The 18,970-nt window shown below is 35.6% G+C and overlaps 1 protein-coding gene across 1 annotated transcript in view; it reads left to right on the top strand.

Moving 5' to 3' along the window:
* The window catches only part of PTH2R (parathyroid hormone 2 receptor), a 129,492-nt gene that overhangs the window by 71,105 nt on the left and 39,417 nt on the right, over positions 1-18,970 (top strand). The window contains exons 8-9 of the mRNA XM_072617433.1: positions 3,081-3,140; positions 18,142-18,230. Of these exons, the coding sequence (XP_072473534.1) occupies positions 3,081-3,140; positions 18,142-18,230 (149 nt within the window). The remainder of the gene's footprint in view (positions 1-3,080; positions 3,141-18,141; positions 18,231-18,970) is intronic.

Here is an 18,970-nt window from a genome sequence, read left to right as displayed (position 1 = left end):
CTCTGGAATATCACATTCCAAGCCCTCCAATTCCTTAGTGGAAGAGCTGCTAAATCTTTCCTTATCCTGATTGTATTTCCACAATAACTGAATCATTTCTTTCTGGCTGCTTGTAATATTTTTCCACTTAACCTGGGAGCTCTAGAATTTGGCTACCACATTCCTAGAAGATTTTCTTTTGGGATCTCTTTCAGGAGGCAATCGGTAGATTCTTTCAATATTTGTTTTACCCTCTGGTTCTAGAATATCAGAGAAGTATTCCTTGATAATTTCTTGAAAGATAATGTCTAAGCTTCTTTTTTATCATGGTTTTCAGATAGTCCAACAATTTTTAAATTATCTCTCCTGGGTCCATTTTCTAGGTGAGCTATTTTTCCAATAAGATAGTTCACATTATCTTCTATTTTTTCATTCATTTAGTTTTGTATTATAATTTCTTGATTTCTCATAAAGTCATTAGCTTCCATTTGATCCATTCTAGTTTTTAAGGAATTATTTTCTTCAATGAGCTTTCAGACTTCTTTCTCCATATGACCCATTCTGCTTTTTAAGGCATTTTTCTCCTTTTTGGATTTTTGGACCTCTTTTGCCATTTGGGTTAGTCTAATTTTAAAGACGTTATTTGCTTCAGCATATTGGGCTGTTTTCTTTAACAAGCTGTTGACTTGTTTTTCATGATTTTCTTGCATCACTCTCATTTCTCTTCCCAATTTTTCCTCTACTTCTCTTACTTGATTTTCAAAATCATTTTTTAGCTCTTCCATGGCCTGAGACCAATTCATATTTTTCTTGGAGGCTTTGGATGCAGTAGCTTTGGCTTTGTTGTCTTCTGGTTGCATGTTTTGATCTTCCTCATTGCCAATGATATAAGAAAATACCTCTTCACCAAAAAAGTAAGAAGCTACAATCTGTTTCTTTTTCACCCGTTTGTTCATTTTCCCAACCAGTTACTAGACTTTCAAGCTCTTTGTTAAGTGATGGGCTTCAGAAGCAGCCTCCACTTCAGCAGTGACTTCTCCCTCCCTGGGACCTGGGCTGGGATTGGGGCTGGAGCCAGATCACACTCCCCCCTCTCTGTCAGGTGACAGATCCTTCCCATTCACCTTAGAAACTCTCTGGTGCTTGTGGGTTGAGAAGTCTGGAAACAGCAGCAGTGATTCAGTCCCCTAATGCCTGCTCCAGCTCCATCCACCAAACCGTGCTCTGCTCCCAGCCTGGTGTGATAGACTCTTCCTGTTGACTTTTCAGATTTTCTTAGGCTGAAAATTTGCTTCAGTATGTCATTTTATGACCTTTGCCACTCTAGAATTTGTTTAGAGTCATTTTTTACAGGTTTTTTGAGGAGTTTGGGGGGAGAGCTCCAGTAGATCCCTGCTTCTACTGTGTCACCTTGGTTCTGCCCTGGTAGATGCTGTTATTATTCCCATTTTATAATTGAGAAAATTAAGGCAAATAGCAGCTAAATGTCTTCATTATGCCACCTAACTGCCTTTTATTTATATATATTTTTATATATACATACATATATACACACATGTATGTATGCATATATACACATGTATGTGTGTACATATATATGTGTGTGCTACATAATATACTCCTTGTATAACAGATGAATATTCTACTACCCTTAATGATATATTCAGTTGTCATCTGTTGGGGTGGTTAGATGACACAGTGGATAGAACTCTGAGCCTGGAATCAGGAACATCTGAGTTCAAATCTGGCCTCAGACACTTACTAACTGTGTGACCCTGGGCAAATCACTAACCTCTACCTGCCTCAGTTTCTTCAACAATAAAATGAGGATAATAATAGCACCTACTTTCCAAGGTTGTTGTGAGGATCAAATGAGATATTTGTAAAGTACTTAATATAGTACCTGGAACACAGTAGGCAATATATAAATGTTAGTTGTTATAAAATCAAGATTCAAAAAAATTTTAGAAAGAAATCAGAAGCAAACATAAAAACTGAACTAAGTATTTTCTAAAAAAAAATATTTCCTCTTTAACTTAATATATAAGAATCACAAAATCATGTGACCTTAAAATTTGGGCTTGATTAAAGAAAGAAGATGTTAAAACAAGTGAAATAATTTTCTCAAGGTTACATTGCTAGTTAGTGTCAGGGACAGAAACTAGAAGGCAAGTTTCCTACCCCCCCAGGACATTGTGTTCCTCTGTACAATACTGCCAACCTAAAGGAACCATTATATTATAGTGTTTTAACTTAAAGCCAAATTTTCAAATATAGGCAAATGTGTTGGATATTTTTATATCCAGTATTTTTATATTTTCACCTCTCCGTAAATATATATTATGCATTGTGACATGTTCTGTCTTGTTGAGTCTTGCTGAGAATTTGCAATGATTTTGGTTTCTTTCACTCTTGATTTAAAAAAAAAAAAGGATGTTACAACTTTTGGAAAGGAAGTACTTGCAAAGGGGGATGAGAAAAATCTGTGTATAACTATGAAAAATTTCATTAAAACATGGCACCCAGTATAATGGCTTTTTAAATTTAAATTTTTTAAAATTCTGAAATCCAGTCATATTCCCCATTAAACAAACTATACTGATTTAATAATTTTCCAGACTGAAGTGTCCTAAACTTCTAAGTTTATCTTCAAATGTCATATTCCATGCTTTGACCGTTTACTCTCCATTGAAATCATGGTCCCATTCATGTAAAATTAGAAACCAAATGTTGAGATCCTACCATGTTCTTGCCCTTGGTCCCCTCAGCCATTTTCAGTTAGAGATTGATCCCATAACCTCTCATGCTTCAATTAAACCAGCCACAATCTTGAAGTTGTCAGTTACAAGAAAAACAAATGTTGGTGACAAATTCTAGAGAGACTGGTAAGTCATGTGCACAGAGTGGGTAGATTCAATATAATTCTGTAGTTGACATAACGAAAGTCACAGAAACTCTTCTAGTGCACAAAGCAATGTCTGACATCTTTAAATTTGAGTCCAGTAAATATTTTTCAATGATAATTTTATATGGTTAGAAAAATCTGAAATGAATGTTAGCATAAACTTGTTGTTTTGTTTTGTTTTGTTTTTTACTTATAGGATTTCCAGCAGTGTTTGTTGTCGCCTGGACAGTGGTACGAGCAACGGTAGCAAATGAGAGTTAAGTGTAAAAAGAAAGGGGTAGGGGTGGTGGGAATGTAATCTTTTCCCCAGATACATCCTTTAATATTTAAGAGCATCTGGATCTTGTCAATGGGGGAATTAACTTCATGAATGCAAAAACAACCTTTCTTTTCCTTGTCTATTAGATGGTCTATAGAGTATACACCCCATCTATTTGAGGTCTTCCTCTAGGTTTTGTTACTTGAAACAGACATATATCTCGGAATCTCATTTTCTTCATCTAGTAAAGGGAAACTGGGAGTATTTAAAGAGTGGCTAGCTGGAAGCTAGTAATGGCTCTTCTACACACACACACTCACACACTCGCACTTACACATATATATACACATATATGTGTATAGCCAGACATATATATAGCACCATAAAGAAAAGAATTATATTGGTTTTAACTGCCAATTTTTTTCTAAAATTCAAAGTCCCCAGGTTTATAATCCATGAGACTCTTTTCAACTCTAATACATGTTAGTTCTTGTTTTTTTAATAAAGGAAAGTATGGTGTAAAGTTTTTAATAACAAATGTTGCAAAGTAAACAATATTTTGAAAGTTTTAGTACTAGTTTTAAGTAATAGTACAGTATAGCATGTGATTTTAAAAGCACTTTCCTACACACTATCTCATGAAAAACCAAAGTAACCCCTTTCTACTCAGTTTTTCCTAAATAATTCAGCCTCCACACTCCCTTTTCTAACTTCAGTAGTACTTGTCTGTGAATGATCTAACAATGTAGTTAGTCAGGGAATTAGCAGTTGTTGAATCTAATCCTTCCATATTAAAAGGAAAAAAAGTTTGCAAATCTTCCTCCTAAATTTTATAGTATTAGAAACATAGTGGAAATGTTAACAGTTGAAGGACAGTTGAAATGCACTGTACTTGAAATGCACTGTTACCAGCTATCCTCTGTCAGATTGCTGGTCACTAGGTGAAATAATTTTAATTGGCTTCAGGTGAACTTTGTGAAGAACCTGTTTGTGCATATTTCCCTCTAGGGGATGAATGATGGATGAACATTGAATTGTTCATTTTTCATCTTATTTCTGTGCTAAGCAATGATGAGTCAAACAAGGAAAGAAAATTTTATCTGGTGCATGTACTTTGATGTTTTTGTCAAACTCATTAAGAAAAAGAAGAGAATCCATAATGGTTAGCTATTAATGTATTTAACCTTAGGTGTCATGTCAAAAGCGCTGAGTGTAATTACATATCTGGACATCCTATACATTTCTATATTTATATTAAAGTTCTTTAACTTTTAGATTCTGGAAATAAAATCTAATTTCTAGATTAATATAAATTCAATTATTATTTATTAGTTGTTCACAGAGCATTGTGAAAGAAGTTGGGAAAGGAAAAAAAGTTTAGGTAAGAGAAAGGCCCTACTCTCATGGAGCTTACTGTCCAACTAAATCAAGGGTGGGGAACTTGTGGCTTCAAGGCCACACGTGGCCTTCTAGGTCCTTGGGTGCAGCCTTTTGACTCAGTCCAAGATTTACAGAATAAATCCTTTTATTAAAGGGATTTGATTTGTGAAGTTACTAAATTACTGAGTTACTAAAGGGGAAAACTAGTAAGTCCATTTAAAAGGGGTAACTAAGGTACTAAGTGGGACCAAAGCAGAAGGTCATTGCCCAAAGGTGAGCATTGGGGAGATCTTCATGCAGAGGGTAACATTTGGGCTTGACTTTTGCATTTACCATAGTTAAAGATAAGAGTCTGAAACTTACAATAGTAAGTGCAATGACCATTCTTTGAAGTGATGATCTCAATAATTTCCATCCAAAGAGTCAAGATGTTTTGTTTGTTTGTTTTTTTTACTAAAGGAGGTTATGAAGATGCAATTCATCCTAGAGTTAGTAAAAATTGTCCTGGTTTTCTTTTTATATGACAATGCCACTAACTTTGTCACTAACAATGTATTTAGTTTAATCCTGTGTTGTTTTGTCTTGCTCTAGTTTATTAGCATAATAAAAAATAACATAACCTATCATGATAAAAAAATAAGTAAAATGATTTGCAGGATTACAAAAGTTTTGGGAAAGGAAGTGAGGGAAAGCCTAAGTACACATTACAGTCATAAGGAAGGGTATACATAAAGGCATAGTGCAAAGAAGCCGTAAGATCTACATAAGTAGTTCAGTTTAAATGAAGAATGGGGTGATGATGGTTAGGGAGTTGTATCAGATAAGGATGAAAATGTAGAAGAGCGTTAGATTGTGAAATACCCAATACCAGGCTAAGAAGCTTGAGCTTAGGAAATAGAAATTCTGAGTTCAAATCCAATCTCCGAATACTTATTACCTGTGCAATAAGTGGGCACTGTCATTAGCCTATGTTTGCCTCAGTTTCTTCAACTGTAAAATAGGGGTAATAGTACTTGCCTCTAAAAGTCGTCATGAGGATCAAATGAGATAATATTTGTATATGACTTTGCACAGTGGCTGTCACAGAGTGGGCAATATATACTATTATTAATATTGATTAATTGAAAGATTTTGAGCAGAGAAATGAGATAAGAAGTTCTAGGCATAATGACAATAATGCGGAAGTAAAGCAAAGGATGAAATTGAAAAAACTAATTAGATGGTAATAATAGTCTAGGTTAGAAGTGGAATCAGCAATCAATGGAGCCATATTATAAAATGGTATGGCTCTTGGCAAGGAAGGAAAACTAGCATCCCCTGTCTTTAACATGCCAGAACCATAAAGTGCTTTTAAAACTATGATGTTCTTTTCATATGTCATCTCATTTGGTCCTTATAACAACACTGTGAGGTAAATATAATTAGAAATATCATCCTCAAGTTCTAGGTGAGGAAAATGAGGGCCAGGGAGGTTAACTGATTTGCCTAAAGTCCCATAGCTAGTGTCAGAAATGGGATTTCAACCCAGCCAAGCCAACCCCAAATCCATCAATCTTTCCTACAACAGGCCTAATAGAGGAGAGAACATGGATAGGAGAGGAATTGAAAAAAGTAGAACCAACACTGCTTAGTGATAACTGCATGGGGGTAGAGGTAGAGGCAAAAAGAGATTACAGATAGTGCCAGAGTTTCAATATGGGAGACTGAATGACTGGTACTGTTAGCAACAATAAGGGAGTAAGGAGGAACAGACCTGGGAGGAGGGGCAAAAAAATCAGTTTAGTTTTGGACGTTTGGACTGCAGGTGCTGAGGGAGCTACAAATAAAAATGCCCAGGAGTTGGAAATATAGACTTGAAATAAAGGTGCAAGGATCATGCAGAAGATGATGTATTATGTATAATCTCTTACATGGTAAGAGATTAGAGTCAAAGGAACATATAAGATTGATATGGAAGAAAATATAAAAGGATGAAGAGGGATGAACCTTGGGAGACATCCACCTTAAAAGGCCTGGTTGAAGAAAAAGTGATAAAACCTAAAATAAACCTCCCCAGAAAAACAAGAAATGTAAGTAAAATTTCTCACTTCACGGTTGATTTCCCATAGGGTAATGAAACCCATAGCAAATATTGAATTTCTGTGATGTTTGTACCCAAAAGCTTAATGCTTTAAATTGTTTGAAAGATATGCAACCTTTTAGTTGCATTAAAGTAAATTTTGTTCAGCATAAAAATTCTCTAAAGATGGAAGAGGTAGCTCTTACCGAGCTTTTCTCCTAATGAAATTTAGTTATCCAGTAGCAAAGAGTCACTCTGAGAGTTTTCTTAGATGTTAAATTTCCTGCAGAGATGTAATAAAATCCACTGGGGAAAGGGATATCTTTTAGTTTTTCTGAAGAAAAGTTTATCCCTTCCTTGGTATTTGAGTCTAGCAGAAGCTGTTGATTATTTTAAATCTAGACTAACTCAGTCAGTGTTTATTTTTCTCTGAATGGTCACCCTGAATGTGGACAAAAATGTGTCACTTTGGGGGAAAAATTCATTTGTAGGCTGCAAGTGCATATATCAAATATGTCAAGAATTTGTTCAGAGCAAAGTAGGTAAGACAAAAACACAGACTAAGTTGTATCAGGTTCAATTAACTCCAAAAGCATTCATGAAGTGACTACTATGTGGCAAATGCTAAGGGAGATATGAAGATAAATGAAGCATGAGTCCTGCCCTCATGTGGCTTATAATTTCCTTAGGGAGATAAGACACAAAAACAATGATAATAATTAGTATTCTTTCCTCCTTAAAAATATATTTATGGTGTGCAACTTTACTAAAAATGAAAAGTTTTCAATTTTTTGAAATTATTTATTTTAAAGTAACTTAGTTGTTGAGGGAGAAGAAAAAATGTTATTTTGGGGGCCATAAATTTTAAGAAATACTGGATAAAATCCGAATCTAAACTGAACACCAAAGATAAACATTTTGACAGAACTAAAATTATTACACAAACCTTGCAGAATTTCCATACCTCCTCCTAATATAATCAATTCCTTATAGCACTAAACAGGTAAAAAATTAGTCAGGTGACTGATACAATACTTTGAGTCAGATGATTCATTTTTAAGGAGGCAAGTAAGAAGATTAGTAGGTAGGGCATTGGGCCTGGAGTCAGAAAGATCTCAGTTCAAATTCAGCCTCCAATACTTACTAACTATGCGCCCCTGCTGCTTTTATCTTCTGGAGAAGGAAATGTCAAATTGCTCTGGTATCTTTGCCAAGAAAACCACATAGACAGTATGGTCCACGGGGACATGAAGAGTCCAAAATGATTGAATGACGGGAGAGCAAACCAATCTTCACCTGCTTGTTGCTATAAGGAATTGATCTTTTGGGGGGTAGGGTGGGAGATATGTGGGAATTGTGTAAGGAAGATACAAAGACAAAGGTAGCAGAATTCAGTTCAGCTATTCATTTGTCCTTGCTTTTTAAGCTTGTTTTAAGCTCAAGTCAGAAACATAGGGTGCACCAGCAGCTGCTTAACTTTTTACAAGTGTGCTAGCATATAACGAGTTTCCTGGCAAGAATATTGGTAAAATCAACCCTCCTTTCCCTAAAAAGGACTACAAGTAACAATGACACTAAATACAGAGACAGATGTAAAACTGGAAATTGCCTTACAAATCAGCCAGTCCAACTCCCTCATTTTAGAAGAAAACGGAAGCAAGAAAGGTTACGATATTTGCCCAAGATCACTCAGAGACTTAGTAAGGGTGCCAAAACTTGAACCCAAGTAGCCCGGCTTTCCATTTAGTTCTTTTTTCACTATACCACACTGCAATCTCATGCCCAATTAATTCCCTTTGTCTTTATGTTGTTTTTGAGGTCTTGGTACAAATCTACGATTTCATTGCTGTGGAGAAGCAACGCATGTGGAAACTCCTTCTATTAATATTGTCCAGTAATTCATCTGGAAATTATAGTCTCATAGGAACACCAGGCGGACAGAAAGGCTAAGTAGTATCTATGGTCACACAGACAATAGAAATCAAAGGTTGGATTCATACAGGGTCTTCTAGATGTTACTCATTAAGCCAGGCTGACTCTTAATGACCTAAATTGTTATGAAAATTCCCCATCCTCTTTATTTCATAGTCCTGGTGATGATGGAAATACCATGAGGCATCAGTTCCATTCAGTTGACTTAGAAAACCACTGAACTAACTTCCATATTTCCATATACAGGTAGGTCTTGCTTAGTGTGATAATGAATCTAATGAACTGGTTATGTGTATTTGAGTTTGTACTATTTAAAGCTATGATTATGTAAAATATGATCATTGGTTTCAGGCCAAAATGGAAATACATGGTGCAAATTTAAATAATGTAAACAATTCACAAGATTCATTATTTGAACAAATCTATACCTTGATGTAATTTTCACGGTACTTGCTGAACATCTTCTGTGGCTTAATTATAGGGTTATAGGCTAGAAGAAGAATCCATGGTGCTTTGATAATTCTGAGGAGTAAGTGATCACCTCACTGGGAAGATTAAGGAAGGCTTCTTGACAAGGAAGTATGGTGTAAAGGAAAGAGCACTAAATTTTGAGTCAGACCATAGAGATTCTGCTGCCTATTTATCCATGGGCAAGTCACTTCATGATTCCAGGACTAAGATTGGGAGGGTTGGAAGAGATGATCTCTAAAGTCCTTTCTAGTTATAAATCTATGATTCTGTCCTCCTAAGGAGGTAACATCTGAACTAGATTTTGAAGAAGTAGGTTGTTGAGTAGAGATGAATGAGAGGACATTCTGGGTGTAATTAATGATGGGGAAAAAGGCATAAAGTTGAGAAAGGTACCCGATGTGTTCAAGAAAGAGTGAGAAATTCAATTTGACCTGACTGTAGGGGATGAGAAAGGGAAGAATGAAAGATGCAGCTGGAAAGATAGACTCATAACAGAAAGAAGATCGGAAGCTTATGAAATAAAAAACCAAAAGACAATTATAATTGTACAGCTAATTAAAATTGTATGTACTTTAAATTTCAGGCTGTTGCTTACTCTCTCCAAATAGAAGTAATGTGCTATTCTGCTACACCAATGTTTTTAGATGTCAGTCATTTTTTAACATATACCTTAGTGTGATGAAATACTATTAATAGAATACATATATTATGTTTATTTGAAGGAAGGGGCAGATTTCAAAACTAATGCCATGTAGAAGAAAAACTTACTAAATAGAAGGAATTGAACAGCTTTTGTGTTTAGCAAATACTGCTAAACTTTATCTTCTACATTCTTCACTTAATCTGTCTAGGAGCCACAGAGAAGGCAGGTTTTGCAGAGCAGTAAATTCTGGGGAGCTAGAGACATCCTTTTATTTGTCATGACTGATCTTTCATCATTTGAAAAACACATGCATATTACACTAGAAGCAAGTCAACTCCATTCAGTTATCAGCAGAATTACTCTCCTCTACAATTTTAGTAAGATTCCTTGGGCAACTTAAAAAGACTGCTTGACTTGAACGTCATTTCTAACTTTCACTCTTGTAATACTTCCAGTAAGTGAAAAAATGTTTTCAGAGCAATGATTCAAATGCTTATTTTAGCCCAGTAAATAGATCAATTTGCACAATTTTTCTGTAACAGGAGCATGAATATTTTTATCAAAAAAAAATCTAGGGACCAGTCTCTATCTCCCGTTACATGGACAGAACCATGAATTCAACAGGATAATTTGTTCTCCTAGGATGCTGTTGTCTAACTACTTAGTCAACAAAAAACACAGAGTAGGTTAAAGTAATCTGAAAAGAGAAAGTTGGAGGGACTAGAAAAGACCTCTTACAGATTATGGGCTTTGAGCTGAGTATTGATAGAAGCCAAGGAAACTAAAAGGCAAAGGAAAAAGTGCAGTTATTCCAAGTATTAGATGCAAAACTAGAGGAAAGTGACAGGGACAGGAGGTGAGGTTGTTTTCAAGGTTGAGAAAGAAGGCCTTGCTAGTAGATCACACTGTACGTGAAACGGATTAACATGCAAAAAAACTAAAAAGGTAGGAAAGTACCAGATTATGAAGAGCTTTCAATACCAAGTGGTCTTTATAGTAGCAGAAAGAACACTGGGTTTGTATGCTGCCTTATGCTTACAAACCACTTCCTAATTCCCCTATTTTAGTAATGATTATACTAGCACAGCAAGGTTGAAAGCAACTTTTCTCAGGTTACAATGAGCAGAGACTTGAACTCAGAAATTTCATTTCTGGTTCCTTCCATTACACCTTGGTGCTGACTGAATTGAAAATTAGAAGGTTAACATTTTATAACACATCACTTAAGAATGAGGGATAGAACCACAGATGGGATTGGAGGCAGTTATTTTCCCCTCAGATCTTGACTGTTTTTATTATATCTCTTGACCCAATCGTTACAAGATCAAACTCCATTTAAATTGGTAATGGGAGACAGTTTGAATAAAACCACTTGAATAGGGAATATCTTAAGCAGTATCTTAATAAAGAGGTTGGTAATGCATCATATACTTTAAGGACAAAATGAAGAATTTTTTTTTTCTTGGCTGTCCATCCACTCCTGGTGAAATTTTCATTAATATATCATCTAAGCCAGAAATCATTTTAAACATGCTCACAGTGTTCTCTAAAAGTTATCCTGTGTGCCATCCACCATCTCTGTCATATCCACCTTTTCTAGAGCAGATACTGATTTTTCTAGTTAAAATGCCATAAAAGCAAGCACCCTGACACATCCAGGATGGCTTGCTATCGCAGGTTCTTAGACCTGCTTTTCTAAAAGGAAAGGCAACTTTTGAGGGGTCAACAATCACTTTAATCAAGCACAGATTCAAGAACTTAATTCAGGGGGGAAAGTCAGCACCCTGAACTTCAGAAAAAAATACAGAGAAATAAAGATCAGATAGGGCTTCCAACTATCTGACTATAAGCAATATATACTTAGTTACCAGAGATAGAAGCACCAACATCTGGGTTTTCAAAGCTAAGGGGTTCTTTAATAGCTACTCAGAGTCTCATCTGGCTCACAAACATTCTTCCAAATATAAACCTCAAAGTCCAACCTCACCTCAGAATATTTATACACTTTGCAGAGCAGGAGAGCAGGACCCTCTGACCCAGTGCCATAATATAAATTAACAAATGTTACTTGAGGCCTATTAATAGGTGGAGAAGATGCAATTAACATTACAAAAGCCCAAAGACTGTCCAAATGAGTCTTACAATTTACCAGATACATGAAAGACTTGTGTGCCATTTTCATTCATTGCAGAGTTGGTTTTCGTCTTTTTGTTTTTTTGCTTTTTTCATACTAGACCTATGTTTCCCTCATTGTAGTGAGTTCACAACGAACAAATTCCACTGCCAATATATAATTGTACCTCACCAGAGGGGTTCTTAATGTTTTGTGTATGTCATAGTGTCCTGCAACAATCAGGCAAGTCTGATTAATGTTTTTAAATGTGTACAATCCATAGGATAACAAAGGAAACCAATTATATTGAAATGCAGGTAATGAATTTTTAAGTGCAGATTCAGAACTCCTAGGGTCCTGAGAGTTTAAGTAACTTCACCAGGGTCACACAGTGAGTATGTGTAGTAGATAGGATATATGTTTGAATCTTTCTTGTTTCTGAGGGCAGCTCTCTATTATATCAGCTCTTACTTATAAAGATGTTTTTAATGTCCTGTGATAAGTTCAGTGAGTTTCTCCCATAATTTGAATTTGTTTTGTTTTGGAAAGCTAGTTCATGTGTCAGAATTTAGTTACAAAAGATTATATAGTTTAGTCACATAAACCAAGATGTGGTAAAATTGACTTGATTTGAGTTTTATTACAAAATTTTAACACATGGGAAAAAAATCAAACTCAACATTTAGCAAAACTACCATATTACAGAATCATTAAGTTGGAAGAAACCTCTGAACCCAAATTATATGAACTCCCTCTCTGCCATGCCCAAGAATTGTTCAATTTTGGATAACTTAAGTCAGGAGTTAAGACATTTTCCTCTCCATTAAGCCTATATCTTCACCTCTGCATTTTCTACTCATTGCTTCCAGCTGTGGTCTCAGGGGCCAAGAATAATATGTACAATGGCTCTAAGACACAAAAGACCTTAAAATACTTTACTATCATTATCATTCCACTCCCTACAACCTAATCTGTATAAATCTTCTCTTCTCCAGGCAAAATATCTCCAGTTCCTTAAACAAGAGCCATTAAAATTTCTAGCTTATACCAGTTGCCATATCTTTTAACATGGCAGCAGTGTTCTCATCCCTGCGTTAGGATTCGATGATTTGGCCTTTATTATGTGACATCATCCATGATATCTAGAGAAAGATGATCTATTGTGGTGAATTTGTGATTAAATTATTGTTTAGCCCCACCTTCATGGTCAGTTTTAGTCAAGCAATTCCCCTTCTCAAACAAGGCATAGATTAAACTTGATTCTAGGATGGAGAATGGGTTGTTTTCCCTATGCCATTTAAAGAGTGGTCAAAAGAAATAAACTCACTGTAATCCTAATGCGGTCCCCGTAGCAGCCACTATAAATACGCATATGTGTTTCCAGGGTAAATTCACAAAATATAAATAACTTTCTGCCTCAAAGATGAAACCAAGATAAATATCAGATACCAGAAAGCCAATTCCACGATGCTAACAAAGAAGTTCATACACACCACCAATCCAGGGAGCAATGACATCCCCAAGCCTTCCCTCAGTTGGGCCTCCTCCCAAATAAGCTCCGCTAAGCAAAATCCTCCCTCTTTCACTCACACTAGCTGCTCTGCCTCAGCTCTGCCTCACTCTCTCCTAGTTCTATGTCACTCTCTCTTTCTGCTCCACTGTTTAGCAAGCTCCTCCCACCTCACCATGTGACTCAGACTATAGACTGGGCCAAAGCTCAAAGCAGGTCACTTGGGCCTATTAAGGGGCAGGTAAGATCTTTAAATTCCCTTAAAATTACATTCACTTTTACTCATTGAAAATATTTATTGAGCAATCATTTAGTTTTCAAGGAGATAGTAAAAAAAAGTGCAAGGCACAGATCCCAGTCTCTATGAACTTACTAGGAATTCTGATTCCTTATATACTGATTATATTTTTATTATACCAATCAATTCATGTGTCAGCAATTTTTAAGAAATAGACATTATTTCTGTGTTAAATCAAAATATTAAATTATTTCAAATTAGTTTTAATATTATATTTTGAATTTTGAGTTTATTAGGATTTCCATTTGCAATTTCTCTAAATAAGAGACAGTTTACAGATTTTTATCCATGATTTCAATTTGTAAGCTTTTTAGAACAGATAATATAGAGATATGTTGAGAAAGAAGTGTCATTCATGGATTCTACTCATTGAAAACTACTTTCTAAAGTAACTTGAAGTTAAGTTGCTTAGGCTAAAACATTTACTTATAAATCAATTCAATCATCAAGACTTTATTAAGGACTTACTGTAGAATGGACAGCGTCCTAGGTGCTGGAGATACAAATGCAAAAGTGATAGTCCTAAGAGATTACATTCTAGTAGGGAGCTATGGCACATGTAAGGAAATGGTGGTCAGGGGAGGATGTTTTTGTGTAAGCAGTCACAAAGATTTTGAGTAAAGCCGTGTGCCAGTATAGTGTCATCCCTTTATCAGTAGCCAAGACAGTATTTATTTGTTTATTGTTCTAAGAGTAAGAGGTGGAAATGGGGTGGGTATGACATATACAGCATAGCAGAGGCCAGATGGCAAGATTCCTTGTACTAGATATGCTCTAGTGTCCTGTTAAATTGCTGGATGGGATATGAAGATTTTGAAAATCCATTAAACAAAGCTTCTGAGGAGTTAAACTGTGTGAAATAAATTTGATCGGTTGAATGATTATGCCACTGAGAGCTAGGCATTGAAACACTATTAGAGTTGTTAATAATGGGCATTCTATGGACACAAATGGATTTTAGTTTTATTTAATAGTACCAGAAAATGATGGCTTAAGTTCTCTGGAAAAATTAAATGTACCTAATGGCAAAGCAGATGATTTTCTTGATAGGCAATAAGTTGGTGTAAATGAATAGTGCACTGGACTTGGGATCAGGAAGACTTGAGTTCAAACCCAGCCTCAGACACTTACTAGGTTTGTGACCCTGGACTAATTAGTCTCTTTAACTTTCTGGGCCTCAACTTCCTCTTCTATAAAATTTTGGATTTGGACCAAATGACTTCTAAGTTTTCTTTGAACTCTAGATCTAGGATCCTATAAAGTTCATTTTGACTTTCCATAAACTCATCATGTTGGCCTCTAGGTCCTAGATCTTTCTTGGGATTCTGATTCAGTTGGAAATCTGGGAACTGAGTTGTCCACATTGAATTTTCCTGGATCTATTAGTTTGCTCTACACTTTGAAGGAATCCTTCAAGATGACGCGATAAAGTGAAAAAGAACCCTAGAACTGAGTTTTAATTCCATCTCTGCCACTAACTAGTTGTATGAAATTAGACAATTCATTTAATCACTCTAGATCTCAGCTACTAAAATTCTACCACACACACACACCTTATCTATAAAATGAGAGGGTTCAGTCAATAAATTAACAAGCATTTTTAAAATTCCTAATATGTGTCAGGCACTCTGTTAGGTTATAAAGATAAAAAATTTAATAATCACTTTCCAAGAAATTTATATTCTATTGAGATAGACAACATATACATATATAATTATGCATAACACATAATACAAGATCATTTTGAGAAAAGACACAAGTAGCATAAGGGATCAGGAAAAAATTTATATAAAAGAAGGCAGCTCTTGAATGGAGGCTTAAAAGAAATTAGAATTTCCTAAGAGGTACAAGTGAGGAGGTTTTCAGTCATGGGGGACAGCCAATGCAGGCATACAAAGAAAGAGAGATGGACATGTACTAGGTATGAAGGCACTTCCAGTTTGGCTGGACTCTAATGTGCAAGGGTAATATCCAGTTAGGTTGGAATGGTAGGTTGGGGTCAAGTTGGCCAAGTCATTAAATGGAAAGCAGAGGAGTTAATGTATGATCCTAGAAGTAAAAGAAAAGCATGGAAATGGCTTCTGTAGGCGAGTGACATGGTCAGACTGAAGCTTCGGGGAAATCATTGTGATAAAATGATCTCTAAGATCACTTTCACCTCAATTCTATAATCTTAGTATCTAGAAAAACTCCAATTCTAAATTTCTGTAATTTTCACTGGCAAGAATTAGAAATGTTCAAAAATAAAGATCTGAGGACCTATATTTGACAATCCCTCGAGGTACCAGTGACCTCCTCTCTTCTATCTATGATCTTTTTCTTTTTTTCCTTATTCCAGGTTTATAGATGCCAGATTTTTACTTAGATTGTGTTCTGCATTGGCAACTTGTAGTCAAAATGAAAGGAATAAAGAGTAGCAATGGTCTATCCAAAAAAACGTTTTTTTTTTTAATTTGTTAAATTAACAAAATGTCTAAATAATGAAAATATTTCCTCCCTGTCCCATTTCCATCTGGGGAAAGAAAGAGGAAAATAAAAACAAACCTGTATAGCAAATACACAGAGTCAAGCAAAACAAATTTGCGTATCAACATAAAAGTTCAAAATCAATTTCCATTTCAATATAATAAAAGCATGGAAAAATCCAAAAATTGGAGGGTTAATATTGGTAATAAAAAGCCATTCAGACACTAAGTCAGGCAAAGGCAGATAACTTGATTATAGCCTGGAATAAGCTTCTGGTTCTGCCTAAGTATGCAAGAGCAAACAAAGGCACACGCTTATGTGTTAGGTCAGCAGCGACAGTGATAAACGCAATGAGAGGAACGCCTTGATGATCAGCCTCTTCAGCTGTTTTGTTCTCAAGGCAGAGCTCAAACCTTGCAAAACTCTTGCGCTAATGGAGACTTCCTTGTGTGAAGCCATGCTTTATTAAGCAGTTGTTCACTTTTTGAGCTGTCAATATGAATTATGTGCAAAGTAGACCTAAGGAGTCCTTTTTCACCTGTGATTTGGAAGGAGTCCGTAGATAGACATAGGAGCCCATCTCTGGTAACGTGGGTAGTAAGAGAGGAAGAAGTCAAGGATGAATCAGAGGCTCTGACCCTCCGCAAGGTGATGCAGGTTAATTTTAATGAACCACAAACGTTTATTAAATGTCTACTGTATACAAGGAACTGTGTGAGGTGCTGAGATACAAAGGTGAAAAATGAGGCAGTCCCTGCCTTCAATGAAAATTACAGGCTGATGGGGGTTAGTTTAGCATGGAGAGGGAGAAACATTATCCTTTTAGCCATATAGCCTAAAAGTAATACTAAAATGGGCTTGCTTTTTCTTGTCTGTGCAACAGCCAGTGGTGGGAGCAGGCAACCCAAAAATTCCCTGATTAACAGGGAAAGTGGTTCAGATTTCAGATGTTGCTGCCCAACTATTTAACATTTAAAAGGAAAATAATTCAAATAGAAAGATGATCAAAGGAAGCACAAAATGGGCAAAATATCTAATTGTACAAATTAAGTATTTGTCAATTATTTGCTTGCTTGACTTATTAAAGACGTGCTCATTAGGTCTTTTTGCCCACATATAAGAAAGGCTAGTACAATAAAAAAATAAATATAGCAATATAAGAAAAAGATACTAGCAAACATTTGGGGTTTGTTTTAGGTTACATGCTCTCCCCTTGTACCATTTCTATGGGTTAAGTGAAATTTTTTGTTTTATTTTTCTTAGGTACATACAAAAAGTTCCAGAGTTCTCTATTACAAAAGGTCCAAGACGAAAACTTTTTCTTTTATTTTTTTTATTGTACTCTTTACATCCCACACAAAGGACTCCATAAAAATTTTGTAAGCATTTTAACAAAAATAGGCAAGCATTCTGTCAACAAGGTTTGATAGTCATTCAATAAAGAGAAAATCCATTTATGTGACATTCAGAATATCTTTGTGTCCTTTCAACCTGTTGAGACAAAAGCCCATTTTCCATTAAATATGAAGGCAGAAGGCAGTTGGCTTTTCTTAGTAGAAAAACATGGACTAATTTCACTTTTTTAAAATTAGATTTTATTACTTGATAGCAAGTCAACTGATAAACATTTATTAAGCACCTACTAAGTGCTTAGTACTTAAGAGAAAAAGAGAGCCAAATGTTGGTCTCTGTCCTCAAGGATCTCAAAATCTAATATGTAAGGCATTTAGTTGCACAGTGAATAAAGCACTGGGCCTGAAGTCAGGAAGACTCAAGCTCCAGTCTGACCTCAAATACTTCCTAGGTGTGTGATCCTGAGCAAACGATTAACCTCTGTTTACTTGTTTTCTCAACTGTAAGATGAGGAAAATAACAAGACCTACTTTGAAGGATTGTTGTAAGGTTGAAATGAGATAACATTTGTAAAACAATACCTAGTACAGTGCCTGACATATACACTTATTCCCTTCTCCACATCATCCTTTCTCCTTGAGCTAAGTCATTAATATGTCAGTACCTTGATTAGTTATCAAGAACTATCCTCATGGAGTCTCTGGAGAAGAGTTCAAAGATCTTGAATGTTTAGTTAACAAAAACTGCCTAATGCTCTACCACTGTATTCATAGAACATCCCTCTTGGCTTTACAGGTGCTGGGAGTTTAATGTTGGGGACTTCAAGTGGATTTATCAAGCGCCTATATTAGCAGCCATTGGGGTAAGTTTAATGAATTTTAAATGTTAAATAAACTTAAAGCTTCAACTTGAAGCTAAATTCACATTTAAAAAATAACAAATGGTAGAGATAAATTGATACAATCTGGCGAAATATCAAGAAACATGAGGTGTCTTATCATTTTGTTCTAGAGCAAGCTACCAATATAAAAATAGCTATATAAGAGGAGTCCCAAACAAGGACTAATTTCCATGACACCTAGAGAAAAAAGCCCTGAGTTTTCTGAAACAACAAATAAAAATTTAAACAACTTCCCATCTATTCTATTTACTGGTCCCTGTGGCTAATCTTCAGGCTTAGTGAGATTAGGAATGGAAGGAATTTAACAGGGAACCATGTCTATCTAAATATTAAGTCCTATATAGTGTTAAATGACTGGTCAATGGTAAGACTAGTAGGTTTTGAAACTGCTCCTTCATCATTCTTTGTATTTTATTTCTCCCCCTACATTTAGCCTACTAAGCACTTCTGTCTAGGACATTAGAAGGCATCATGGATAAGTTATCAGTTTACCTTTGATGATATTAGGAGGATGAGAAGTAGTTAAGTTACTAGCATTTATTGAGTATTTACTATGTGCCAAGCTCTGCGCTAAGTGCTGGGAACACTAAGAAAGGAAAGAAAGTCAGATATAATATCATGGATACAGATTGGAGCAACCTTAGACCTCATCTAGTCCAATTTCCTTATTTTGAAAATAAGGAAACTGAGACCCAGAGAGG

Source organism: Notamacropus eugenii, chromosome 6, assembly GCF_028372415.1.
Source record: "Notamacropus eugenii isolate mMacEug1 chromosome 6, mMacEug1.pri_v2, whole genome shotgun sequence".
Taxonomy (NCBI): Eukaryota; Metazoa; Chordata; class Mammalia; order Diprotodontia; family Macropodidae; genus Notamacropus; species Notamacropus eugenii.
Note: the sequence above shows the minus strand (reverse complement) of the source record. Positions and strands in the feature narration are given on the sequence as shown.